This window comes from Boleophthalmus pectinirostris, unplaced genomic scaffold (assembly GCF_026225935.1).
Source record: "Boleophthalmus pectinirostris isolate CB_2022bp ecotype Guang Dong unplaced genomic scaffold, ASM2622593v1 HiC_scaffold_12, whole genome shotgun sequence".
In the NCBI taxonomy this organism is placed as follows: Eukaryota; Metazoa; Chordata; class Actinopteri; order Gobiiformes; family Gobiidae; genus Boleophthalmus; species Boleophthalmus pectinirostris.
Window position 1 is genome coordinate 14063528 of NW_026571018.1, and position 25725 is coordinate 14089252.

A 25725-nucleotide genomic window follows, 5' to 3' on the forward strand; every position below is an offset into this window, starting at 1 on the left:
CCAACCTTGAATACACTAGTGGACTGACTGTTGGCAATTGTAAATGGAAGGATAATTTTAGGAATGCATTCAGTGAGTTTCAGTCAACCTTCAGCTGTTTTTGTTGTGTTGTCTTTTACTCATCCATGTGACATCTCGCTCAGTAACTTTGCTTAACTTTGCTTCTACTGATCCACAAGGTTAAAGGCAAAGTTGGGATTCATGATACTAAAGTAAAACAATGCTAGTGACTCGAGACTCGCCTTGGACTTGAGGTCAAAGACTTGAAACTTACTTGAGACTTGCAAAACAACGACTTGGTCCCACTTCTGGTAACTAATACAAGTAGAACACCTCCAGTGTGATATCACTGCAAAGGTGTGGGCCCCCAAAGCAGACACATTGACTGCTTGATGCAAAAAGATTTTTTTTTATTACCAGTCTAGACTTGGCTTAGCTGGGAGGTCTCACGAGCAGACAAGCAATCACTGAGAAGATGGAACAAGCCGGCAGTGAGTGTTGGAGAACCAGGTTTTTAAAGTTAAACTAAATACTAAATCCACTTTGTTTTTTGCTACTTAACTGTGTATATAGTTTTAATCTACTGTTCCAAGTCATTTTTTTTGGCAACTTTGGTGCAAATTAGATAAAAATTTGCTGTTTTCTGGTCAAAAATAAATCTAAGTGTGTGCTGTCTCCGCCCTATCCACTTTCAAGAGGTTGGTGTCATCGCACAGGACTGCCCTGATTACAGCCAGATGTTTTTATTACAAACACTTGGCTGCAGTGGCAGAGTTAGAAGTGTGGCTACCCATTAGACCAATCACACTTCTCCTCTCTCAGTCTCTTCTTTAGTCCTTCTATTACTGCCCAGTTCAGTAGCTCTGTTGGAAATGCGGTTGTGGACAGGTGTTTAGTCGCTGTTTAAACACTGGGTGTGATTTTGAACAGAGTCAAGTGTTCCTGCCCAGAGATAACAAGAGTTTGCTTTTCCAACATCAACCCCAAATCAGAGGAGATGTTGTCACAGGAGATAAAACTAATCTCCACATATGCAAAGAATCACAATAGATGAAGGCCTTTGAAGACTTTGCTAATGAAAAGATTGCAGCTCCGTTTCTTCAGAAACCATCACACAGAAATATTAAAAACACAAACTTCTGATGGAATGTTTTATTCTGTGTAAAGATAAGAAGACCTTTCAAGGCGCTTTTGAGGCTTTTAGGGCAATGCTAAACTAGCACAGATATAATGCTTCATTTGGTTTATACACTGTTCTTCCCTTATACACATAGTTTCTCATTATTTTAAGACCTATCCCTTAAAAGAATGCAACAGAGGAAACAAATATGGTAAATCATCTTTGTAAAGGATTTTTTTCTTAAAGGGAAGGGATGTCCAAACTTATTTCATCAGGGGTTGCATATCAAAACACAAGACAAAGCAGAAAGCCAATTGAGCCATAGACTGCTGCTCAATACAGTAATTCAAATATGTACATTTATAACTTTTGATCTTTATTAATGCTTAGATCCTCAACAGGACACATGACATATTTGAGCTTATTTTTCATATATTGGGTTTGTCAAGGTAGATTGTAGAAAAAGTTCTCTGTAGGGCCATAGTTTGGACATGCATGTTATGGGGTATTTAGTCAATTTATAACATCAATAAATCATCATTCACACTTGCATGGAACATTTATAGAGTGTTCATTGGCATTGGAACCATGGCAGATGAAACGTTTTACTTAAAGACTCAAAAACAGTATCAAAAATCAATTTAAATGGGCAACTTCTAAATATCAGTTCATGAAAGGTACCATTTATAACTTTTCTGGTGGTTTTCGGGTTGGCTTAGTTTTCTCCATGGATGTATGCAAGAGACAAAACGAGGCCAAGTTAGAGATCAGCTATATAGAGAGGCAGGTATATTTCAATATAGAAACCTGTAGTTGAAGATAAATTGGTAAAACGCTGTACTGTGGAATTTCCCAGGCAAACATCTTCAAATAGACAAGCAAGTGGTGAACCTTGCACAAAAAACATGGCACATGCTTTATAAACTTATAAACTCCAAAGTGACCAGTGTCTTAGTCCCTCTTTAAAGCAGCAATGTTGTGAGGTCTCACCTTTGACACATAAACTGATCTGTCATCTGCTTTGACAGAGAAAACTGCTTTATGATGAAATGGATTTATCGACAGCATCAGGTCAGCTTCTTTTGCTGGATGATTTTCAAGTGGGTAGATAAAGCACCTTTAGTTCAAAACCATGACAGCATACAGTACGTTTAAAACCAGTAATGATTCAACTTCCTCTGCAAGTGAGCTATAAGTAAACGCTGCTTGTGCAATTGTCCTAAACCTGAGCAAAAATATATTATGTTCGGTATTTTTCATTGCCTGTTGCCAACATTTATAGACTTAGACTTCACCAGATTTACTTGAGAACTTTTCCCGATGCTGGACCTGAAAGTGAACAGAATCAACCTTGTTAATTACTTCACATAATTAAAGAGTAGGAAAGTGTAGCTAGTGCAATAACATCCTGGTTGGAAGATTAGTGCTTTCGCCAGCACCAGTCCACCGGGGACCAAGGCAGTTTTACTTAATGCTTATTTTCACTGACTATTTTGTAAACTAAATTAAAGGTAACCATAATGACTAGTATAATTAAATGAAAAATTGACTCTTTTGTATTTTGTTTCATTCGCACAGCTCTTCACACAACATATAACTCTTTATCATTAGTGTGTCCACATCCTCAAAGCTTAAAATGCACTATTTCACCTTGTGATGTCATGAAATGGTACTTTTCGGTTACAATTTACCTTTTATCTTTTCTTCTGCAGAGACAATTCCATGTATATATGCAGGTTTGTGTGTTAAACATGCATTAATCTGACAAATAAAGTATGTTTTTAATGAGGAAACATAACATAGATCAGAAAATATCATAATATGTGTCCTTTAACCACTATCTAATGACATGGAGTTATTTGGCAGTGAGTTCAGGTCATCTGTGGCTGTATACACCAAGGTCATGACCCTACATAAACATATTGTGAAAATTTAGTGTTAAGTGTTTTGGTCCAATGAAGTTCATTTGGTCTTCTGATAATTTGTTATTAGGTTCTTTTTTCAGGTCAACAAAAAAATAACCTAATAACATAGAAGTGTAGAAGTGTTTTGGATTGACTTGACACAGTTAAATCACCTAGAATGAAGTCAAACATTGGTCTACCACAACTTCCAATTCATGTCAAGTTCCAGAGTGTTAGTTAGTTAAAATGGATAATATATTTCCCGGTTGACTAAAGAACTCAAAGCTAAAACTATTCGTCAATACTAGATCGACTAAACTGGCCTGACATTTTTGTTGACTAAAATAGCCTAAAACTATAACAGATTATTTGACTAAAACAAAGGACAAAAACTAAAGACTAAAACATGTTGTTGTTTTCTGTTCTACACTGTGAGCCTTTTAAAGCACAAACACCATGCTGTGTTTTGCTGTATTGTAGTGCGTCTGGACCGAGCAGCTCTCATAGAAAAGAATAAAAGAATGTATGTTTTCCTCTGTGGTGTAATCACCTCCATCAGTGCACATAAGTAAACCGCTTTTCCACATCAATAGAAGGCAGCTGTCAGTGCAAGAAAAAAGCTGTTTATATCCTCTAGATACAGATTTTCATTTATTTTGTTATTGCTTTGAAAACTATTTTTTGAATACTTTTTTGGGATCCGAGCAAAGGTCCTACGTTTCTTAATACAGACAAGCCTGAAAGCCTTCTAGTCAATGTGGCAGGTTTTGAAAGTGCAAGATGGAAGTAACGGTAAAGAGGATTAGCATGTGTTATCTGGGAGTCAGCAAACGGGAGTAAAGAGAATCAATGAATATTAATAATACATAGTGCTTTGTAGGATGGACGTCAACAGCTGTAATGGTTGTCTTTTTGTTAGGTTAGCTGTTTCCTGTAAATAATAATGAATCATTTACTTGGCAACCTGTCCAATGTTGAGATGTAATGCAGGTTTAACAAGGTCTTAGAAAATGTCTCAACAACCATAATTACTGTGATTGGTACCATACAAAACAGATGGCAGATTATGAATAATGAAGTGTCTTGGCAACTGATAACTAATTCACCAAGTCCATCACCATCAAAAACAACAACAACAACAACAACAACAACAATAAATCATAACCTACTTCAGCTGTACCTTTAAATGATAAATGTTGTCACATTAATCTGCATGTGTGTACTTTCCATGGAGGATTTATCTGTTTGCTTGGAATGTTCCACAGTATGGCATTAAATTATCTCACTTTTGTTTAATTACAGGTGTTCTGGTTCAAAAAATATGTTTTAAATACATACATTCTAACCTGTAACTTGGCATATTGGAGTTTCTTGCTTGTGTCCTTCTGTTAAACATTCAAGGCACAGTGATAAAATCAGGTGACAATCAGATTGTTTTTAAAGGGCCACATTATGCTATAATGTTGTTTCCTCATCAAAAACATACCTGGATTTGTATTTTTTCATTTACACATGTTTAGCACTAATATTCTGCATATTTAGTAAGTTCTTCACTCAAACAGAAAACACCTTGTGATGTCATGGTAATACAGAAAGTGCTCCACTGTGTTTTTAAATCATTTGGATGATTTCAGCCCTACAGTTGCATATCTCTAGCCAAGCTGGCACCACCTAGCGCCTCCGCTCAATTGCATTTTTTTCCAGCGACTAGGTGAGGAATCGGAATACACTAGACAGTTTGCAAGAACCCTAGAATTTGTAGACCGTGCACCGGCCAATCAGCGAAGAGCTGTGAAGCCATGACGTCAAACCCAAGGGCCTGTCTGGTCCCTTTTGTGGTACAGCACAACAGTAAACAAAGCGGTTGAGATGGATGTAGACAAAGCCATAGATTCTGTGTTGGCAACAATTCCATTTAAAGCCAGAACAAAGAGAGAGGAAAGGTGAATTTTATCAAGGGGAAAGACGTTATTGCCCTTCTTCCTATAGAATTTGGCGCATTATATACATCATGACTAAATAGCCCAATAATAAATGATTACTCAAACATGTGTGAATGAAATAACCGCCGAAACACATTGGCGTCGGTCATTGTACCGTATTTTTCGGACTTTAAGTCACACTTTTTTTCAAAGGTTGGATGGTCCTGCGATTTATAGTCCGGTGTGACTTATATATGTTTTTTACTTTTTCATTACTCATTTTTTGGCTGGTGTGACTTATACTCCGGAGTGACTTATAATCCGAAAAATACGGTAATAAAGGACTTTTAATATATTCAGTGAGAGTGCCTCAGGTTTGTAACTTGCCCACTTTACATTTTTCAGTAAGGGTAACATTCTTTTAAGATTACAAGTTTAATCCTTGTATAGCACCTGTACTGCTATTTTTTTTTAAACTTTTTTATGACCCAGTGAAGTGCTCTATCTCTTCTCTTCATCTGATAACTCAAGGTATGTTATGTTATTAGGTTCTTTTTCAGACCAAAAGCTTGTTTTCATACCTGACAGTTTCGACTGCTCACTAGTGATCTTCCTCAGAGAAAAAGAACCTAATAACATAAAATATCGGAAGACCAAATGAACCTCATTGGACTATGAAACTCAAAGTGTGTTTCTGATGAGGTAACAACATTGTAATATTACTCACAATAGTCCATTTCTTAATTCATGAGACAATTTTTTACTCTGTTGTATGATACACATACATGCTGCAACGACGAGGTATGAAAAAAGCTCTCTTATGTCAAAAGTAAATATTTCTCCTCACTGTTAAGTAAAGTCATATGTAAATGTAGACACAAAAGACCATAAGTTGTGCTTGTGGTTTGTCTTGTCACAGTGCACTCTTCTAGACAGATGCGGCCATTTTGGGTCCAGTAGCCTGAGAGAAAAGCAGTGAGGCGCAGTGAGGGCGCTGCTTGGAGGTCATCAAAAACTGATCAAGACCATGACAGCTGCAACTAAGCTCTGGCGCGCCCTGGGGTGGCACACTGATGCCCACTGATACTGGGTGCAGAGGGGGGGCAGAGGCGGGCAGATACAGAGGTCCGGCTGTCTCCAGGGGGGTCTCCAGGGAGGGTGGGAACACCAAATGGACCATAGACCATTGGAGAACGGCTTAGAGACTGAATGACCGCAGGCTCTCACTGGCCAGGCAGCATGAAGGGCAGAGCACTGTTACTTCCTGTTCTCTCAGTTAAAAATTTAACTTTATAAATCTTGACCAAGTTTTTTTTTTTTCTCTCCATTGGTCAAGTTTTACATACTTCCTCGTTGTATATGAGCAGCAGATATGACAAACATTGATGGTTTTCAGAATCTCGAATGTGATCATACTCCCGGATGGAGGGGAAGAGACAGTTTTCTCTTTTCTTTTAGGTAAATTCACAAATTGAACATAGGAACACCTATAGCTTTTTTTTTTTTTTTTTTTTTTAATCAGTGAAAATAGGAAAAAGAAGACCAAAACTTAAAAATCCAGGTACTCCAGAAAAAGTCACATGAGGAAAAGCACAGTTAAAATGCTTTTGTTCAGAGCTTTTTCTGGAGTGCCTGGATTTAGTTTTTTCTAACTAAATTCACAAATGCTGAACCTGGTGTGTTGTAGCCTAATAAAAAAATAATAAAATAAATAATAAAAAAATCTGTCCTATTATTTTTTATTTATTGAATATGTGCAACCCTAAACATTTTCAATTGTTCAACCTCATCATTTCTATTTAAACTCATATGCTTGTAACATGGCAACAAAAATCCACATTTTAGTAATGGCTGTCCTTATCTGTATTAAATATATACATACCTATACATATAACTGGCCTATAAAATGTTATGATGTCGCCTGAAACTCGGCAATAGAGGTAATTCCATAACTTAACTTATCTATAGCAACCAGGATGTGCGTCAAATGGACCATAGACCAATGGAGGACAGGCTGGGTGGCTGATTTTCACACCGCAGAAAGAGGAAGTGTGTATTTAAATTGGTCTAACTCGTCTGTAGCTCTCAAAAACCCAGTGTTAATATCCACATGTATTTTTTGGAGCATGGCTTTAGCTAAGCTCTTTCAGACGGCGAAATGACAGTGAGGCGGACTGTTCAAGGGCAGCCAATCAGAGCACTGCTTTCTGGTGCTTCTGGGTTGATGAAGAATAAAAAAAATACTTTATTATTAGCTGTTTTTGCAAGATACTACAAAAAATACCCATTTACTAAAAACATGTATTTAGAGTGAAATGTGTGTAACAAGGAAGTCAATGGGAACAAATATTTCTCAGGGGGTATTGTATGTTTATGGTGGAATGTTGCCATATAGATGTCTAGAATCACTCAGTTGTCCAGGTGGAATCCATGGCAAAAGAGAAATTCAATTTGTCAACTGGATAAACGTTTATTCAGATTGAAAACATTTCGCTGCTTCTTCAGTTCTGGTCAGACACTGGTGAACACTTCCTTATATCTGCCTGCAGGGAGGAACTAACTACACAGAAACTACTCTGAAACTAACAGACCTACTTGTTTACCGTTTCTGTTTGTTAGTTAGGTCCATTTATCTGTACTGAATGAGGGGACATTTTAGCATAATCATTCATGCCCAAAATGAGGACTTTTCCACTTCTGGCCCTGACTTGGCTACTCCCGATTGTTTGTCCAGTTGACAAATTGAATTTCTTCTTTGCCATGTTACCATAGAGACACAATGTGCACATTAGCAAAGAAAAAAGTTTTAAACTAAAAAAACAAACAACAACTCAGGAGTCTGTGATCACTATGAGCGTTCATGATCCTGTTTAGGAGTTTGATTTTCAACAAGCCTAGAGTGACCAACGTTCCCCCATTGCTCCCCAAAAGATTTCTGACCCACTTTCATAGGACATCCAGTGTTCAAATGGCAACCAGTGTGAGAGTGTTCACAATGACTCATTACACAGTGCACCCCATTGTTAAAAGTTAAAATTAACATATGAGCACCTTCTGAGCTCCTTCAACCAAAAGTAGCACTGCCCCTGTGTGAGAGACTTGTTTAACACTACAAATCAACTCACCTATTTCAAACTAACCAACTCTTTCTGGTCAGATTGTGCTAAAATAACATTTAGATTAAAGTCTAATAAAGCCTCAGACAGAGCAGAGCCTACAGTTAGCATCACACCCCTGGAAAATGTTGATGACAATCGCTGTGAAGTATCAATAACAAACAGTGAAAGTCAAAGTTTATCCACTCTACTTTTCTAAACAATGTTCCAGACTAAACTAAACTTTTCCCAGCAGACGTTAGCTTCCTGCACACGTCCTTTGTTTATCTGTGAAATAGTTGGCCAATAATGAAGCATGCGGGAGTGACACTTTGGAATTATCTCGCTCTTCCTGTGTTTGGGGAAGCTGCTCGTCCATATTGATGCTGACAATTACATGCTGTGATTAATGTGGAGACCGAGGACCGCTGTATACCCAAAGTGTTTTCTTCTCCGCGATGAGCGCGTACATCCCTCAATGCGATGATTAGGAGGCTGAGTGAAAGCTTTACAGGCACTCAAATGACACCGCCTTACCAGGCCTAATTGTGATGGCTAATGCTGAGCTTGTTTTCTAATACAGGGTTTGGTGCATTGCTACTTTAAAGTGGCTAAAATATGCTAAAGTGGCTAGCTGGTGACTGTTGTTCACTTATCAAAATGTCCTTATGTCCTTGTAACAATATTGTGATATTGTACCGTCAAAAGTCTCACAGTAATATTGTGGACCATCACTATTTATCGAATTGCAATTCTCTTTGCTTAAATTAATAATTATGGTGCAGCAATAGCTAAAAAGAACAGAGGGAACTACATAGCCCATGATCCTTTGCTCTGTTTCAGTGGAGATTACATGAAGAAATATATGTTGTATATTATAAGCACTTTTTAATTTCACTTCTTTGGGTTAAGTCTTGTTTTTTTAGAGGAAAAAGTAGCTTATTCACAGTTTTCTTTGCCTCCACAAAATATCGCAATAAATATCATACTGTAAGATGCATATTGTTAAAATATCATACCAAGAGCTTTAGATATCATTACACCTCTTGCAAACACTGACAAAAAGTTTTAAGATTGTCTAAAAACTCTAGAAAAATCACAAAATGAACACCTTTTCTGGAGTCTGTGGTCTGTAGCTCTCTGCAGAGCAAGCACACACAAAGAGTTGGTCAGCCTGCAACGTGCCGAAGCGCAAATGCGTATTTAACGATGACTTGTACAAGAAATTCCACACTTTCCGTTGCATTCGGGACAAGTGGGAGTCCATGTGCACAGTGTACTAAAGCAGCACATGTGTTTCGGTGTCCAGTGGGAAAAAGCTTTGCCAGGTGATAGTAGCGCAATGTCGATGACGAGGCCCCACCTCCCACCCCCCGTACTGTGTCCTGGCATCAGCGCACAAGAGCTGTTTTTTTTTTTTTTGTTTTTCTTCGCTTAGTTTATGCAAATGAGCCATGCGGGTTTAAGTTTTGCTTCTGTGAGACAAAACTGCATTAAACACATTATAATCTCAAACAGGCTGATGTGGTTTTAGAGTGGTTACAGTTTATATGTCGTAAAGTTGAATTTATTTATACAGATTAGTAGTTCAGATAGTAATAATAACAATGATAAATTTTAATATAAAAAACGTTAATGATTAATGATTAAGAAAATTTAATCGAATGCCCGTCCCTAGTGGCTATAATATGTTAAATTGAAAATTTTAAGTTACGCTGTTTTTCCCTTATATATCGCTTTTTCTCCTTCTACTCAAGGTACTCAAACTCTTTACATCAAGGAACCACTCACTCATTCACGTCAAGAGTGGGATTCGAACTACCAACCTCTGGATCAGTGGACAAACACTCCAACTGAAACCCTATCAAAACATATGTGGATATACACTATGTTTTGTTTCAATTTCAGTTTTACAAGGTTACTTATTGTATGATTTTGTAGCTATCTTGTAATTTAATAATAGGCCTGTCAGCATATCGTTCATGTTAGTGAAGGTGTGACATCACAAGGTGGAACGGGGTGTTGCCAGTTCGAGAGAAGAGCTCAGCCTAAATAAGCAGGGTTTATGTGTTAAACGTGTGAATGAAACAAAATAAAACTCCAGGGATGTTTGTGATGAGGAAACAACACTGTAACACAGATCAGAAAATAGCGTAATATGGGCACTTTGAGAAACGAGCTCTAACAAGACTCATCTGTAGACTTGGACAGGCCAAATGATTCCAGACACCTGGTATACAGCCTATATCAGATCCCAAGCCAAATCCACCTCTCTTTTTCTATCCACCCCACAGCCTTATTGATGTATCATAGATAGTTCATCTAAATAACAATACAGTGTCCATTTGGAGTTATCCACAGACACCTCCTCACACTTTATCCCAGGGCAGCCATGCATCTTCCTGTTGATCCGACAGCTAATGTGTTCTGGCAAAGAGCTAAGCAGTTGTTCATTTGTGATTATTCTGCTCCTTAGTCAAACAGCCGATATGTTTGGATGGAGAGGTGAGGTGTACTGATCTTGTCTGTCCCATAAATCAAAATGACTTGTTGGGAATTCATCTCGGTCTAAGAGCTATAGATTTCATCACAACTTTCTATCTATAGGTTATGATGTATTCAGAAGGTGGGACCCAAGAAATTACTAATGCTAAAGGTGCAATATGTAACTTTTCTGGTGGGGGATATGCCACCTGCTTGTTTTCATAGAGAGGTTATTGATTTGCTTGAAAAACATGGATTCTCTCTTCACAGACCAGAGAGGCCTGGCCTAATGCTTGTCAGAGTAACGTGATATTGTGAAACTTTCTAGGCAAAACAATTATGCACAATAACATGCCAAATCCTCCTTCATAGTGCACAATTAATATACTTTGTAGATTAATTAATGTTCAATGAGTCACTGATAGAAATAATCATGCTTTTAAGCCCTGATAAAGACCTCCGTAGTTCAAAACGCGTTGGCGTCCCATTTGTAAGAATTAAGGACTTTTTTGAATCAGTGTACCTTGGACATTTTATTCAAGCCCTGTGTGATGTACATTTTTGTGCTATAGCAGAAATTTTAATGATATTTTAATTACACTGATTTTACACTGAAAAGATCCATTGACGCACTCACACTTCTTTTTTTTTTTTTTAGAAATGATCATGTTTAACATGTTGCCTCACACAATCTGTGATTATAACTTCATTACAACCTAGACTTTGAAAACCAACAGTACATTCAATATTACCTAAAATAATAATACACATGTATAGAAAGATATCTTATGGCACAAACGTTTTGAGGAAATTTTTCATCTAGTTCCATAACCTCCATAAATGAAGAGGCACAGACTTTTGAAACAGCCACTTAATTCCAGATAGTTTCAAATAAAGTAGGCTGTGTTAAAGTCATCATTTGTGTATTTGTGAAACAAATGATGATTTTTTTTTTCAGTACATTCACATACATACTGTAGTGCATAGAGTTCCAGACCTGACACACTCTTCACTTATATTGCCACAAATTCTGCAGATTCAGCAGTGTCTTACCAAAGAGGTTGTCCAGTGCGGGTCAAATCCAGGACAGTAGAATTGGAGTAGTTAGCACCAGTAACCCCTCTTCACTTCTCCATTCTACGTGCTGCTGAATCGCCTCTCTCTCCCCTGGCTAAGGTCACGGTGGGGTCAACCCTCTCCCTGATTAAAACCATTACTCTCCTGACCTGTGGATTGCACCAAGTATGCTCTTAACTACACCTCCTGTAATTCCTGGCTTCCTTTTCCCCCGATACACCGCCCATAATTGGAACGCACTAATTTCCATGCCGATAAGCCTGGCGGAGAGAACTACGTGTCTGCCGTGGACGCCGCCGCTGCTAGTGCTTCTCAAGCTAATGGCTAATTCCGTCCGAGGTGCCCGGTCTGAGAGCTTTTAAATGCCCATTTGCGCCGTCTGCCCGCGGGTGCATTACGGGCTGCCTTATTACTCATTGGGTTGTGGCATACAGTGTGAGTGATGGTCAGCGGGCAGGGCACAGATGCTCCGTGTTGATGATGATGATAGAGGCACTTTAATGGGCATTCAGCCTTGGCAAATACGCTCATCAAGCCAATTCAGACGCACATTACTGTATGCTAATATTACTTTTATTTAGTTAGGATATAACAATGATGGACCGACCACTAAGATCTGCTCTACGGCTAAGGCTGTTATCCGAGCAGATAATAGTGTGAGGTCTTGGTTTTAAAGGAGACATGTTATGCAAGATTACATTAGCAACTTTTAACCGTGTTACAAGTGTTTTCACTCAGAATTGTATTGTGAGTGATTCATGCCTGTTTGAATGATCCTGTATTGCTGAAGACTTAAGTGCTCAGAACATTTCAGTAACAGTTTGTAATAAATACACCTGACAAAGACTTTAAGAAGAGCTGTTCTGCTAAATCAACTATTCAGAGCTTAACAGTTAGAGTTGTTTCCACACACAAAGTTCTATTTGGAGTGATTTGGAAATGTTTGAGCAATCTTTAATCGCTTATTTTCAAAAGGCCATTTTGCCAAGTCAGTGGATTTTGTTCTTTTATTAAGTCATTTTAAATTAATATTGTGATTTTAAGTGTCCATAATGATGGGGACACAGGCAGGAAATCAGTTCTGTAGTTTTGAGCAGGATTCAATAGACCAGTTTCTGCTACTATGAGCTTGGCATTATAATTTACTATGAACACAATGAAAAAAATATGATCTACGCATGTTATTAATTAAAATAAATAAAAAATAAACTCCCAAAAAGCATGATAAGTCTTATTTAAAGGTCCTATATTAAAATTAGTAAAATTGACTCTTGTGAGCTTTCAGCCTTGTTATAATGCTGTTACATCAAAAATATTGTTTTGTTTCATTCACATATATTAGTTCATATTAGTCTGTCTACATTTTCAGAGCTCTGTTCCACCTTGTGATGTCATATAGCGGTCATCCTCAAGATAACAGCTACCTTTTTGTTTTTGCTTAGTAGAGATTTCCACTTCCAGGGCTGAAATTCTCTAAATGATTCTATGTATGGACTTTAAAAAGTCTGTGAAGCACTTCCTGAATTACCACGACATCACAAGGTGGAACTGAATGTTTTCTGTTTGAGAGAAGAACTCATCCTAAATATGCAGGATGTGTGTGTTAAAACATGTATATATGAAATAAAACACAATCCTGGGTGTGTTTTTGATGAGGAAACAGCATTATAACATAGATCAGAGAGTAATAGAAACATATGGGCTCTTTAAAGAGTGATTGGCGACCCGGCTCTGGTCGCTTGTATTTTAGCGTTAATCCACATGGGTAATCTTAAAGCTGCTGTTGGTCGTATTGACAGAAGGGGCAGATTACCTGTTGTCATGTGTGTGGTTTGTCAATGGAGCTGTCAGGTCTCATGTCTGACACAGCACCACAGGTTCTTAGTGGTTTTAAAACAAGAGCTCAGAAGAAGCACTGACATTTGTATACCATTTGTCTTTACAGATCATTTGAACTGAAAATATATGCTGCTTTAATTACCATAAATTATTTATTCTGTTTCAAGGTGCTAGAAAAGAGTGGGAAGTTGTGTTTTGCAAATCCCCCACCAACAGATAACACTTGACTGCTGTTCAAACATATTTTATCTATAAATATAAATGAAATCTAAGACTTTAATTTAGAACAATTTACCATGTAATAAACACATTTTCTCCCCAGAATCTGAAAATAAATGAAAAACATACATTGTAACGTTGAGCAGGCTTACCTCTCCACAGATCTGATTGGGCTGAAATTGGGTGTAATTTTGTCTGGTTATTACTAGGGGTGTACAAAAATATTGAAATATTGATATATTGTATCGTTAAATGTGATGACATAGTATTGATATCGTGGGCTGTTGTATCGACATATAGGCAAGTATTTTTTTGGTGTATTTTACTAAATTATTTTGTTACAGAGCTACAGTTTTGTGGCTTGTTTAGAGGAAGGAAACTTGTTTTGATGTTCTGATGATTAAAATGTGTGTTTCATATTAACTTTGCAGAAGAAATGGTTTAACAAAGACTTTTAGAATCACAGCCATGATTTAGCCTTTATTTTTTATTGAACTGTATAGAATCGTTTTGAAATATATCGTATCAAGCCAAAAGTGCACTGTATGGAGATATGTATCGTATCATGGCTTATGTATCGAGGTATGTATCGTATCGGCGACTTCTAGTTATTACAGTCATGGAGAAAAATTTTAAAGGTCCTATATTATGCAAAAATTGACTCTTGTGCCATGAATGTTGTCACCTCATCAAAAACATACGAGGAGTCATGTTTTGTTTCATTCACACATGTCTGAGTAAAGCTTTATTATTAGTCTGTCTATTTCCAAAGCTCAAAATCCTCCGTTCCACCTTGTGATGTCATGTACTGGTAGTTTTTAAGTTAACAGCTACCATTTACTTTTAGTTCAATAGAGATCTGCAATTCTAGGACTGAAACGATCCAAATGATTCTAGTGAAAGTATATGAAGATTCTTCCTGTATTACCGCATGACATCACAAGGTGGAACAGAGTGTTTTCCATTTGAGAGAAGAACTCAGTATAATTATGCAGGATTTACGTGTTTAACATGTGTGAATGAAACAAAACACAACTCCAAGTCTGTTTTTGACAAGGAAATGACATAATAACACAGGTCAAAAAATTGTGTAATATGGGCCCTTTAATAATACATTTCTAGTCACTTAGAAATGCATTTGTAGAAAATTTGTAGAAAATATTTAACTAATACCAGTATTTGCTGGAAAAAAAGAAACTGTGAGCTGACTTGCCTCTTTACTTTGCCTGTGCTGGTAGAAAAATAGGAGAAAAATACATAAACTCCATGGTAACAAACTGTTCTTAAAAAGCTGTTCCCCTACGAAAATAGTTTCAAGGCGCACTTAAAAAAATAAATAAATAATCATCTCTTAATTTAAACATAATTATAATAACAATATACCTATTTCTAGTGTGTACCATGGTATTACTATTAGGAAAACACTGCAAATCTAACAAAGGGTATTTGTTTTTGTAGATGAATACAGAGAGATGATTAAATTCTTGTTTTGGTAATACCGCAGCTCATCGGGAATTAGCAAACAAAGCCTTGAATGGAGAATCATTTGAGAGGAAAATTGAGATCTCCTGGATAATAGTTCCTTTGAAACATCTGCTCTTAGAAAAAAGCACAATTTTCTGCTTAATTAAGTCATTGTAGAAAATCTGTCAAACTCCCAAACTGTAAGTGCTTGGATTTGCACAGAGGAACATTGCACAATAAGAGTTTTATCTAATTTAACTAATATGTTTTCAGGGTATTCTGCATTCTGAAATATTAATCATACAGTAGAGAAGTGTATTTTTATGCTAAAATTTCAATTTTGGTCGAGGAGGTTAGATGATTTGTGTTGCCCTTAGCTACAAAATACAACATAAAAGCACCGTGTGTTTCAGAATGATGATTACAGATCAAAATGGCTTGAATGGTTACATGGAAAAAGCTTGGACAGTTGCCATAGCAATTAACAACTCAAAACAAAACAGTCTATTTTTTTTAATGGTCAACTGTCTTCACAATGACACCATATTCTGTTGTTTCCTCATCAAAAACACACCCGGAGTTGTGTTTTGTTTGATTCACATATGTTCAACACACAAACCCTCTGTTCCACCTTTTGCTAATACAGGAAGTGCTCTACTGTGTTTAAAAACTCTATACACTTTCACTAGAATAGTTTTTATAATTTCAGCTGTGAAATTGCCTGTTTCTACTGAACTGAAGGTAAAAGGAGTTGTCAACTTGAAAACTACCTCTTGATGACATCACAAGGTGGAACAAAGCAGAGATTAATACTCTGTTGAAGATTTACTTAGAGTTTGTATATGTACAAAATAATGATAACAATCCATGTATCATTCGTTCATTATTTATTTTTTAATTTTTTTAAATTAAACCAAAAATAAGAAAACAAAAGAACAATGTTCTTCATTATTTGTCTCCAAAAACAGACAAAAAAAGATAACGATTCCTGTTTCTTTGACTTAAACTGTGATGCCGGAATTTTACACCGCATACAGACTGAACCAGGATCGAACCAGGACTGAACCAGGACTACGCCAGGACTAAAGCAGGTCTAAAGCAGGACTGAGTGTCGGTACGGGCCTGGAGGTGCGCCCACGTAGACTGTCAGGTGATCAGGACTGAGACCAGGACTGAGACCGGTTTAGTCCTGATTCATTCCTGGTTTAGACCTGGTTTAGACCTGGTTTAGACCTGGTTTAGACCTGGTGTAGTCCTGTCTTAGTCCTGGGGTCAGTCCTGGTTCAGTCCATATATGGCGCAAAAGTCCGGCATCACAGTTTAAGTCACAGAAACTGGAAACGGCCGTTATCCATTTTTTCCATTATTCATTAAACACAAAATTGAAAACTGAAAAAAAAAAAAAAAAAGTCAAATCTTTTTCTCTGTGGAGATGTTATTATTTTGTCTGGAATGTTTCACAGTATTTCACAGTATTAAACCTTTGTATCTTTATGGATCAAACCCGACTAAGTTACAGGTCAGATCTGTGGAGCGACAACCCTGCTCACAGTCCCAGAGTGCCTGTTTTTTAAGGTATTTCTGAGCTATAAAACCACCTGTAGTTGAATAAATGTAAGGTGGAGGTGTTTAATGTCATACTGTGGAAGAAGCAGGTGACAGACCTTTAACACAGTGCATATTTGAAAACAGTATTAACATGATGCTAGCGTTTGAGTATTGCCGGACTGACATTTGTACTGATTGGGTTTAGCACTGGGATCACTTCTGTTGTCCACACAGCAGTGACTTCAGTAGCCCTGTCAACAGAACATGCTTTTAACATTGTCCGTGTCAAGGCTAATTTGTGGCATGGTTCAAGTGGCCCGTTCCAATGCAATTAGTTTATTTTCTTTGTGTAATGAGAGCATGCCCCCGCTGTCTGCCGTCAGGAGAAACAGCAGCACAGCTTTTCCGGGGCTACTATCTATTCATACCTGGGAAAGCTCACTATTGTGGTCTCATACAAACTGCTGTGTCCAAGTTTCAACATTTTTCCTTCAAAAGTATTGCTGATGTTGTTAAGACTGGTACTAGAAGTGGTAGTAGGAAAATCTCGTTTGATATCGGCTGCCAGGTAATTTCCAGACCCTATTAACTGCTGTATTTTATTTTATGTTTTGAGATATTTGGACCATTTTTCCTGAGCAATTGCGTGTAGAAACATTGATAAGTTGGTTCCTATCGTGCTGTAGCTCAGAGATGTAAAGATCTCTAGCTGTTTATGATTAAAATCACATTTTCAGTCGCTGGAAAGCTGTTTTCACTTAAAGGTTTTCTTGTCTACCACATATTAATATTGTATGTAACCTTCTCTGGTATTGATACTTTGCAGCTGGAGTCAACAACATTCCCTGGGGTGTGATGCTAACTGCAGGCACTGCTCTGTCTGAGGCTTTATTAGACTTAATCTGAGTAATCGGACCTCAAAGAACGGATTTAGCCAACATCTTTTTAGTTCGTCACTCTCACCTTGGAAAGCACTTTGGTGACCTTGAGTGTTGTAAACGGCTCTATAAATAAAGTTTGGTTGATTGATTGATTATTGTTGAAAATCAAACACCTAAACAGGACCATGAACACTTGTATTGATCACAGACTCCTGAAAATGTGTTTTTTAAATCCATTTTGTATTTTTTTGGGGGGTTTTCAGACCATCGTAGTACTTTTTTTGACAGTGTCCACATGTGTCACAGTGGTAACTCCTAAACATTACACCATTAGACATACATGCAGAGCACCCCCCAGCGTGAAATCACTGCAAAGGATCAAATAAACTTGTCTATCTGGATGGAGACAAGCAGATAGTGTCCAGAAAAGTTAAGTGGAATTAACAGACGAATGACTGATATTAATCTTGCTTACCTTACTCACATGATATGGTGATGTTTTCAATAAAAAGTGGTTTTCTTGTAAAATGTCTATCTGTATATCATCATTTTGGTTCCCTTTTTCAAGCCTTCAAACTCTGTATTTCTTTCAGTACTGCAAAAGTTCTTTCCAAGCTCAGTAGTTGTGGAAGGCTCTCTTGTTTTGGGGTCATTGTGTTGTGTCGAGGCCACATTCTGCTCCAGTGGTTTTGTCACAGCCACAGTAAGACATCAGTCCCAGTGGGGGTGAGGGGGGATGGGGGTTGATGGGTATTCTCCAGTACTATTAACTTTTAAACTGCACTTTTTCCTCTTATTGTATACATTTTCGGTATAGATCCTAAAATCACAGGGACGTTTCTATCTCCAAACAGTCTAAGGACATCCATAGGGCCTTATACCCTCTAGATAACCCTTGAAAGTTCAATAATTACACTAATATTTGCTTTAAAACTTGTTGGTTTGTTTTGAAATCAATTATATATATGATAATGCAAAATTAACGATATCTTAAATGTCCTATATTACACAAAATTAACTCTTGTGAGCTTTAAGTCATGTTAGAATGTTATTATGTCATCAAAAACAAACCCGGAGTTGTTTTTTGTTTCATTCACACGTTTGAGTGATCCTTTATTACTAGTTTGTCTTCATCTCCAAACAAAGCTCAAAATGTCGTGTAGTTTTCTATTTACCAGCTACCTTTCACCTTTTGTTAAGCAGAGACTGGAAATTCCAAGTCTGAAATCATCCAAATGATTCTAGTGAAGGTGTATGGAGTTTAGAAACGGAGTGGAGCACTTACTGTATTATTACTTGACATCACAAAGTGGAACAGAGCGTTTTCTGTTTGAGAATATTCAGGGTTTGTGTGTTAAACATGTGTGAATGAAAAAAACACAACTCCAAGTATGTTTATGATGATGAAACAATTTTATAGCATAGATCAGAAAACATGGGCCCATTAATGTTGGTGAATGGCTTTACTTTATGACCCCCAAGTATTAAAACTAAAATTATATTAAAAATCAATTGTATTAGGAAACTGTTACAATCTTAAGGCCACCACACACTACAGGAATGATTGATTGAATGATTTTGAAATGACAAAAAGCACAGACCACAAACACAAGGAGAATCTTACCACAGTCTACAAAGATATGAGCGCACCCTGCCGTCCTGTACACATTAAAACGACTCGCTTTGAGACTCTGAAGTGTTCAAAAGATCAGAGCACTGCACTAGACTTTAGATATAAGTCAAAACTCACTAATTGTGAGTGCCTTGAAGGTGGAAAAGCACTATATATAAAAATGTGACCAGTTATCATTTACCATTTTACCATTTTACAAAGCGATATACGCCCCTGTTCACTCACCCATACACCTCTGTGTGCTCCTCTGTGCAGGGACTCACAGGTTCTTGACGGAGGGAGAGCATCTGGAGATCACAGGCATCACCAAAGAGCAGTCAGGAGCATACGAGTGCATCGCCTCCAATGACATCTCCAACCCCGACATCCGGACAGTCCAAGTCACCGTCAACTGTAAGTACATACTCTGTGGGAGACTTGAGACTTCATTATTTCAAGAGCCAACAGCTGCAATTTTCAGTGTATCTGTGGAGATTTATTCGGACAGTGGAACCGCCCTCCTGACTGAATTATTTTCCAGGTCAATTCAGAACCCATTCAGTTGACTTAAAGTACATACATACAGTACATCTGGTCTAATCCAATGATATTGCTATGTCCATCCTGTTTACAAGTGCATCAAATCACTCACGTTCAGTTTTCCCCGGATTGTTATTCACAGGTAGAAATATGAAAGCTTGTTTTAATATAATAATGATAATAATGTTTATTTCAAGCTGATTATTCTATGGCAGAACAAACAGAAAGTGATAAAGACTGACAATATGGACAGGCTCAGTTCAAGATTCACTCATGTACAAATAAATGCATTATTTTTTAACTAAATGTCTTGGATATAATGGTCAATTTATGTATTTGTAAGATGGAGGCTTTAGTATTTAGTTTATTTAGTTTTATGTATTTTGCCTCTTCCTGCACCTACTTTTGTATCTAGTGTGCCCTTTTTATTGTTATAAGTTATATAAGTGCAAAATAAATCAAATAAAAAATGAAACATTGATGCTTGAAATAGAATTGCAAATAGTAAGATTTATTTTAACCCACACCAGTGTCAAAAAAACAATGCCCATGAATCATCTGCAAACTCGCTTTGAGCATTTTTGCAGGTGTGTTTTCCACATATAGACATTATTTTAAGTTTTAAAACATTAAATACCAAAGCATGGCTACTCAAAACCATGTTTAAAGGCCATTAACAATACAGAAATAATGCATAATATCTTTTAATCACTGCTCTTACCATACACTGGGTAGTAATTATTGAACCCACTATTTTTCTATATCTAAGCCTGTTAAAATACTGAGAATGATCACAATGTTGCTTTTTTTTTTAACTCCTAGACCCTCCATACATCTCCAAAGCTAGAGGTACGGGAACAGCGGTGGGACAAAAGGGCGTGCTACAGTGCGAGGCATCGGCGGTTCCGAGAGCAGATTTCGAGTGGTACAAAGAAGACCGCAGGTGAGCTCTGTGTGGACCGCGGACTGGACTTGGGCTGTTTGAAGTCAGGGCTATTCTCACACTATGACCCCACTGTGCTGCAGGCGTCGGCCAAGTGCACACTCATAAGGGAATCTCCCCTCACAGAAATCAATGAACAAACGTAGTGTACAGTGTAACAGTCAATATGTGCCAATGGGAAGAAGGAATGGATGGACAAATATAGTTTGCTCTATGATTTTCAGTCAATATTGGACATGTTCCAGTAAGAACTAGTGAAGAGTTATTTATCATTGGAGACAAAATTTCACCAGTATATTCATCAGTTTTATAGAGGTTTATTTTTCATATAGAGCCTAGGATGGAATCATAGACTGTGTAAATATAAATGGACATAGCTAACCCACTAGTCGCCGTGTTCCAAATAAGAAGTGAGCATGGGGGCGCCACATCCATCCACGCCGGCTCCAGTTCTCTTTGTATTCGGACGACCGTAAATGCTACTGTTAGACTCCTCATTTGGCCTTAAAATGTTCATATTAACCCATTCTACATGATCCTGGTGTTTTTATTTCTCTATTTTGTCTATAAATAAATTCATATTCCGCTCAATTTCATTTCTCTCCAGTGACTAGGTCAGGAATTGGAATACACTAGACTGTTCTCAGGACTGCACACCGGCCAATCAGAGAAGAGCTGTGAAGCCATGACTGGATCCCTTTTTTTGGTACAGCACAACAGTAAACAAAGTGGTCGAGATGGATGTAGACGAAGCCATACATTTTGTGTTGGCAACAATTCCTGAGATTGAGGATTTAAAGCCGGAACAAAGAGAATGTTTTTTGAATTTTATGAAGGGGAAAGACGTGCCCTTCTTCCTACAAGATTTGGTGCATTATATATACATCACGACCAAATAGCAGAGAATGGTTAAACTAAAAAAAAAAGTACCCGCCTAACATCAAGTGAACGAATCCTAATGCTGCGGTCTTCCACAAAGTGAAACTGGTTGATGAATCAAGCAAATTCCTAACAGAGAACTGAGTTCAAATTTGTCCTAATAACTGGAGCCGAAGCCTCATGAGCTTCATTTGACTGGAGCCGAACACAATGTATGATGTCACCACCTTTATTCAACCTTTTTATACAGACCATGAAACCATGAAAAAAAAACATTACCATGGAAATCTGCTATGTTTTTGGCAGTAGTACAAATTATCCATAAAGACACATTTGAAAAATTATGTTAAAAAAGTAAACAAATGAGCCGTGGAACAAGTCACTTGGTAAATATGTCTATCACTGTATACTAGAGATTATCAGACTATGTCAGTTTGTACTTTACTGCACATGTCTCCTGCAGAAAGAGCCGCTGTTCTGTCTCGTATCATGTTAGTGTCTTGTAGGATTTCAGCAGATTTTAGACTGTCCCAGGGGATGGGGCTAGTTGTATCAATCAGATATGAGTGGATGTCTGGATACTGAAGTTTGAGCCATTTTTTCTCATCATTTGCATACTCACCTGCATTTAACACATATGGGCATTTAGATGAATCTCACACGCTAATGTTAATTTAGCATCATAACATTACAATTTGATGTTAACAGACAGTGGCGCTTTCTGCACTCAGGCTTCACGCGCATCCGCTGTGCTGATAAACAAAATAATCCGTCTATCGCAGGAGTGAGCAATTATTTTTTTCCATGGGGCCACATGAGAAACAGAAAATATTGTGGAGGGCCAAAATGCTTAACTCAATTCTGCATAATATTAATTGTGTTTCTCTATAAAATGCATAAATAGCTTTGTTTTGACAAGCTGGTAAGACTGGTAAGAGTTTATGTTATGACTAAGCAATGAGCAAAAGTGAGGTTATGTTATAAAAATGTAATGTAAAAAAAAAAAAAAAAAACACTTCTAAAATAAAAGCAATGCAGCTTTAGTCCATGCATGAGGTAAAATTAGAAAATGTTTATTTTGTAATTCCAAATGAGCTTAAACAGGCTGGGTAGAGTCAACCAAAGGGCCTGGGAGCTGTACAATGCCCAGGTCTGGTTTATAGTGTAATACTTTTAAATTGGTTTAACATTACATGGGCTAATGCACTATAAAATAAGTACTGTACCAAATGCAGATACAAAGTCATGGAGAAGAATAACATGTATGGCGTCTGCACACTACCTGTTAACATAATGCTAGTGCCCACCTGCTGTTTACCTTCCTAGAGTGAAACCGTGGCAGCAATATGAGTTAACTCAGTTGTAACTCAGCTGCTGCTTTTCACTCAGATTTGTCGTAGCTGAATGATCTGTTTAAAAAAAAAAAAAAAAAAAAAGTCACTATATTAATTTTCACAGAGATTTTGAGGTAATGAGATAAGACTTCATGCCTGTTTGTTCTCATCTGGTTCTTAATTACAGTTTAATCTCATTACCAAAATTAAAAATCAATCAATCATCCCGATATCTGAAAAAAAAATGACACTCACAAGTACAGTTATTTTAGCGTAATTGGTTTCGTGTGAACGGTCTGTGGCTTGGAGATTTACAGTAGGAAATGTAGGACTGGTTATGGGGGTCCCTATTGCTGCTTAAGCTTCTCTGCACAGCCTCTGGAGCTGTGCTAAATGATCCCTGACGGAGACAGCCACAGCAGACACACAGACGACGCAGAGAGAGGGGGGAGAGGGGAGATGCGGCCCTTATAACACCACAGACACAGAAACAGGGCTCAGTGACGTTCATGACCCAGCCCTTTCTTTTCAGTGGTTCCTTCACATGAACAGTTTGAACAGAATCTCAATTTTTAAAAACAACCGAGTCTTTGCACTTCCTTTCCCATTAGCTGCCGTGTTCATGGAGACGCTTCCAGCTCTTTCGGCTACGTTTATATGATGACAGTCTGAACAGAAGACGCAAAAGTGGCGTTGTGTCTTCATTTTTTATTCCACGTTTAGACAAGTGTTTTTGGGAGGAAATCTGCGTGCATACGGTGATGCAAAAGTGTGTGGAATTCGATTGGGTGTGCATGCCAGGTGACTCAGTGGTGATGTATGTGACGTAAACGTGTACGCAACGTGAGCAGATCTGACCAGAGTTTTGCGTCTTGGGCAGTGTAGACGGAAACACTACGGCGGAACGTATTCAACTTTTCCACTCTGGAGGGTGGTTTCAGATTTTTGCATTTTTAAGCCCCAAGAACGCCGTCACCATCTAAACGAAAGGCACTTCCAATAAAGTATTTTGTCGTTTTTACCTGCAAGCATTCTCGTGTAAACAGGCCCTCTATCTCCAATTGACTTTACATTGAAAAGTTGTCACCACTCTCTGTAACTGCTGCTGTGAGGCTCACCATTTTGGTATTGTTAACCCGTTCTTCATGATTCTGGTGCTTTAATTGCACTTTTCGCTATAGGTGACATCACACTCTTTTAGTCCACTTCTTTAAACAGTCTGTTCATCAGACAGAGGCAGAGTAGACAACACATGTGAGAGCTTTTTGCACAACTGATTTTGGTATAATATGTTTTATTTTTTGCAGCAGTTTTTATATCATTATTTTATTGCATTATTGTAGTGCATCATTTTATTTAGATTTTGTACAATGTCAACGAGTAGCCACAGCTCCCCTTTCAGTTTGAACTGTTCACAATTCAATCAAACCTTGGCCTTGGTCATTTCTCTCTGTGATTAGTCTGTAGATAAAATGAGTTATTGGCTTCTCTCATATAAATACATATTCAAAGAGCCAGTGTTTAGAACAGCTCTTTCAAATGAACAGATCAAAAAGATAGAGATCCTGTGAAAGAGCTGAATGTCCCATCAATGGCGTGGAAGGCCCAAAGCGCGGAGATGCAGCCTGATAACACGATTAAACAGCTATTTAAGCCACGTAGCAGGCTAATATATGCTAGCAGTTGTAATAAACGTAATTTGACGGAGTCTGAGAATGACTTACAAAATGTGCAGGAGACTCTTGAATGTTTTAGCCTGATTCGTCAGCCGGTTTCACTTTGTAGAAACCGTCTGACCTCGCAGTGTTAGAATTTGTTCAACGCTCAACGGTAGGCGGGTACTTTTTTATCATTTAACCAATCGCTGCTATTTGGTAGTCACCTATGTAATGTGCCGCTAACGGGGCTAACTGATATATTAAGCTTTTCCAAAAACCCGTAGGAAGAAGAACAATAACGTCTTTCCCCTTAATGAAATTCGCCAAACATTCTCTTTGTTCTGGGTTTAAATCCTTGATCTCAGGAATCGTTGACAACACAGAATGTATGGTTCTTCGCTGATTGGCTGGTGTCCGAACTTGCACTTCCGGGGTTTTTGCGAACTGAATGGTGTATTCTGATTCCTGACCTAGTCGCTGGAGAAAAATGAAATTTAGCGGAGGCACTAGGTGGCGCCAGCCTGGCTATGAATGTTTACCTTTGACGTAACAAATGTAGGAATATTAAAACAGAGTGATTTCTGAGCAATGTCATAATTTCATATAAATGGACTTGGACCTTTGTAACTCTATGGGAGATTTTTACTGTTATTGGAAGAAATGGAGCTAGTGTAAATTCCTCTTTCTCCAGAGTTTACCTGCTTCTCAGCTATCATCACCTCACTCCAAATATATACAGTACATTTGACACTACTCTCGGTATTTTTGCTGCAGTATTATCACCATTTATATTTTTACTCTTTGTTATGATAATATATTGTGATGTGTGAGCTACTGTGTCCAAATAAATTCCCTTGTGGATCAGCAAAGTGCGTCTAAGTCTAAATCTAAATCTTCTGTCATTCACTAAATTCAATCATTTGTTAAATAAGACTTCTAATACTTTCTCTTTGTGTCTATCTGAACCTCTCCACGTTGAAATATCCAAACTTATGATCCACAAACGCTGAGCCCTATCATTATGTGTTAGGGATTGGCAGTGACAGAGGCAGTGCCCGGAGCGTGGAGAGACTGCCTCATAACAACAGTGACGAGAAACCACAAATGAAATAAGGCTCAAGCAACAGGCGGAAAACTAAAGCACTGATGGAGGGAGGATACAGGGAAGCTCAAGGCTCAGAGGCATGAGATGAAAAGTGACAACTG

The 25725-nt window shown here is 37.8% G+C and overlaps 1 protein-coding gene across 1 annotated transcript in view; it reads left to right on the forward strand.

The window, feature by feature from the left end:
- The window catches only part of opcml (opioid binding protein/cell adhesion molecule-like), a 425440-nt gene that overhangs the window by 394407 nt on the left and 5308 nt on the right, over nt 1-25725 (forward strand). The window contains exons 4-5 of the mRNA XM_020920667.2: nt 19442-19579; nt 20528-20648. Coding sequence (XP_020776326.2) covers nt 19442-19579; nt 20528-20648 — 259 coding nt within the window. The remainder of the gene's footprint in view (nt 1-19441; nt 19580-20527; nt 20649-25725) is intronic.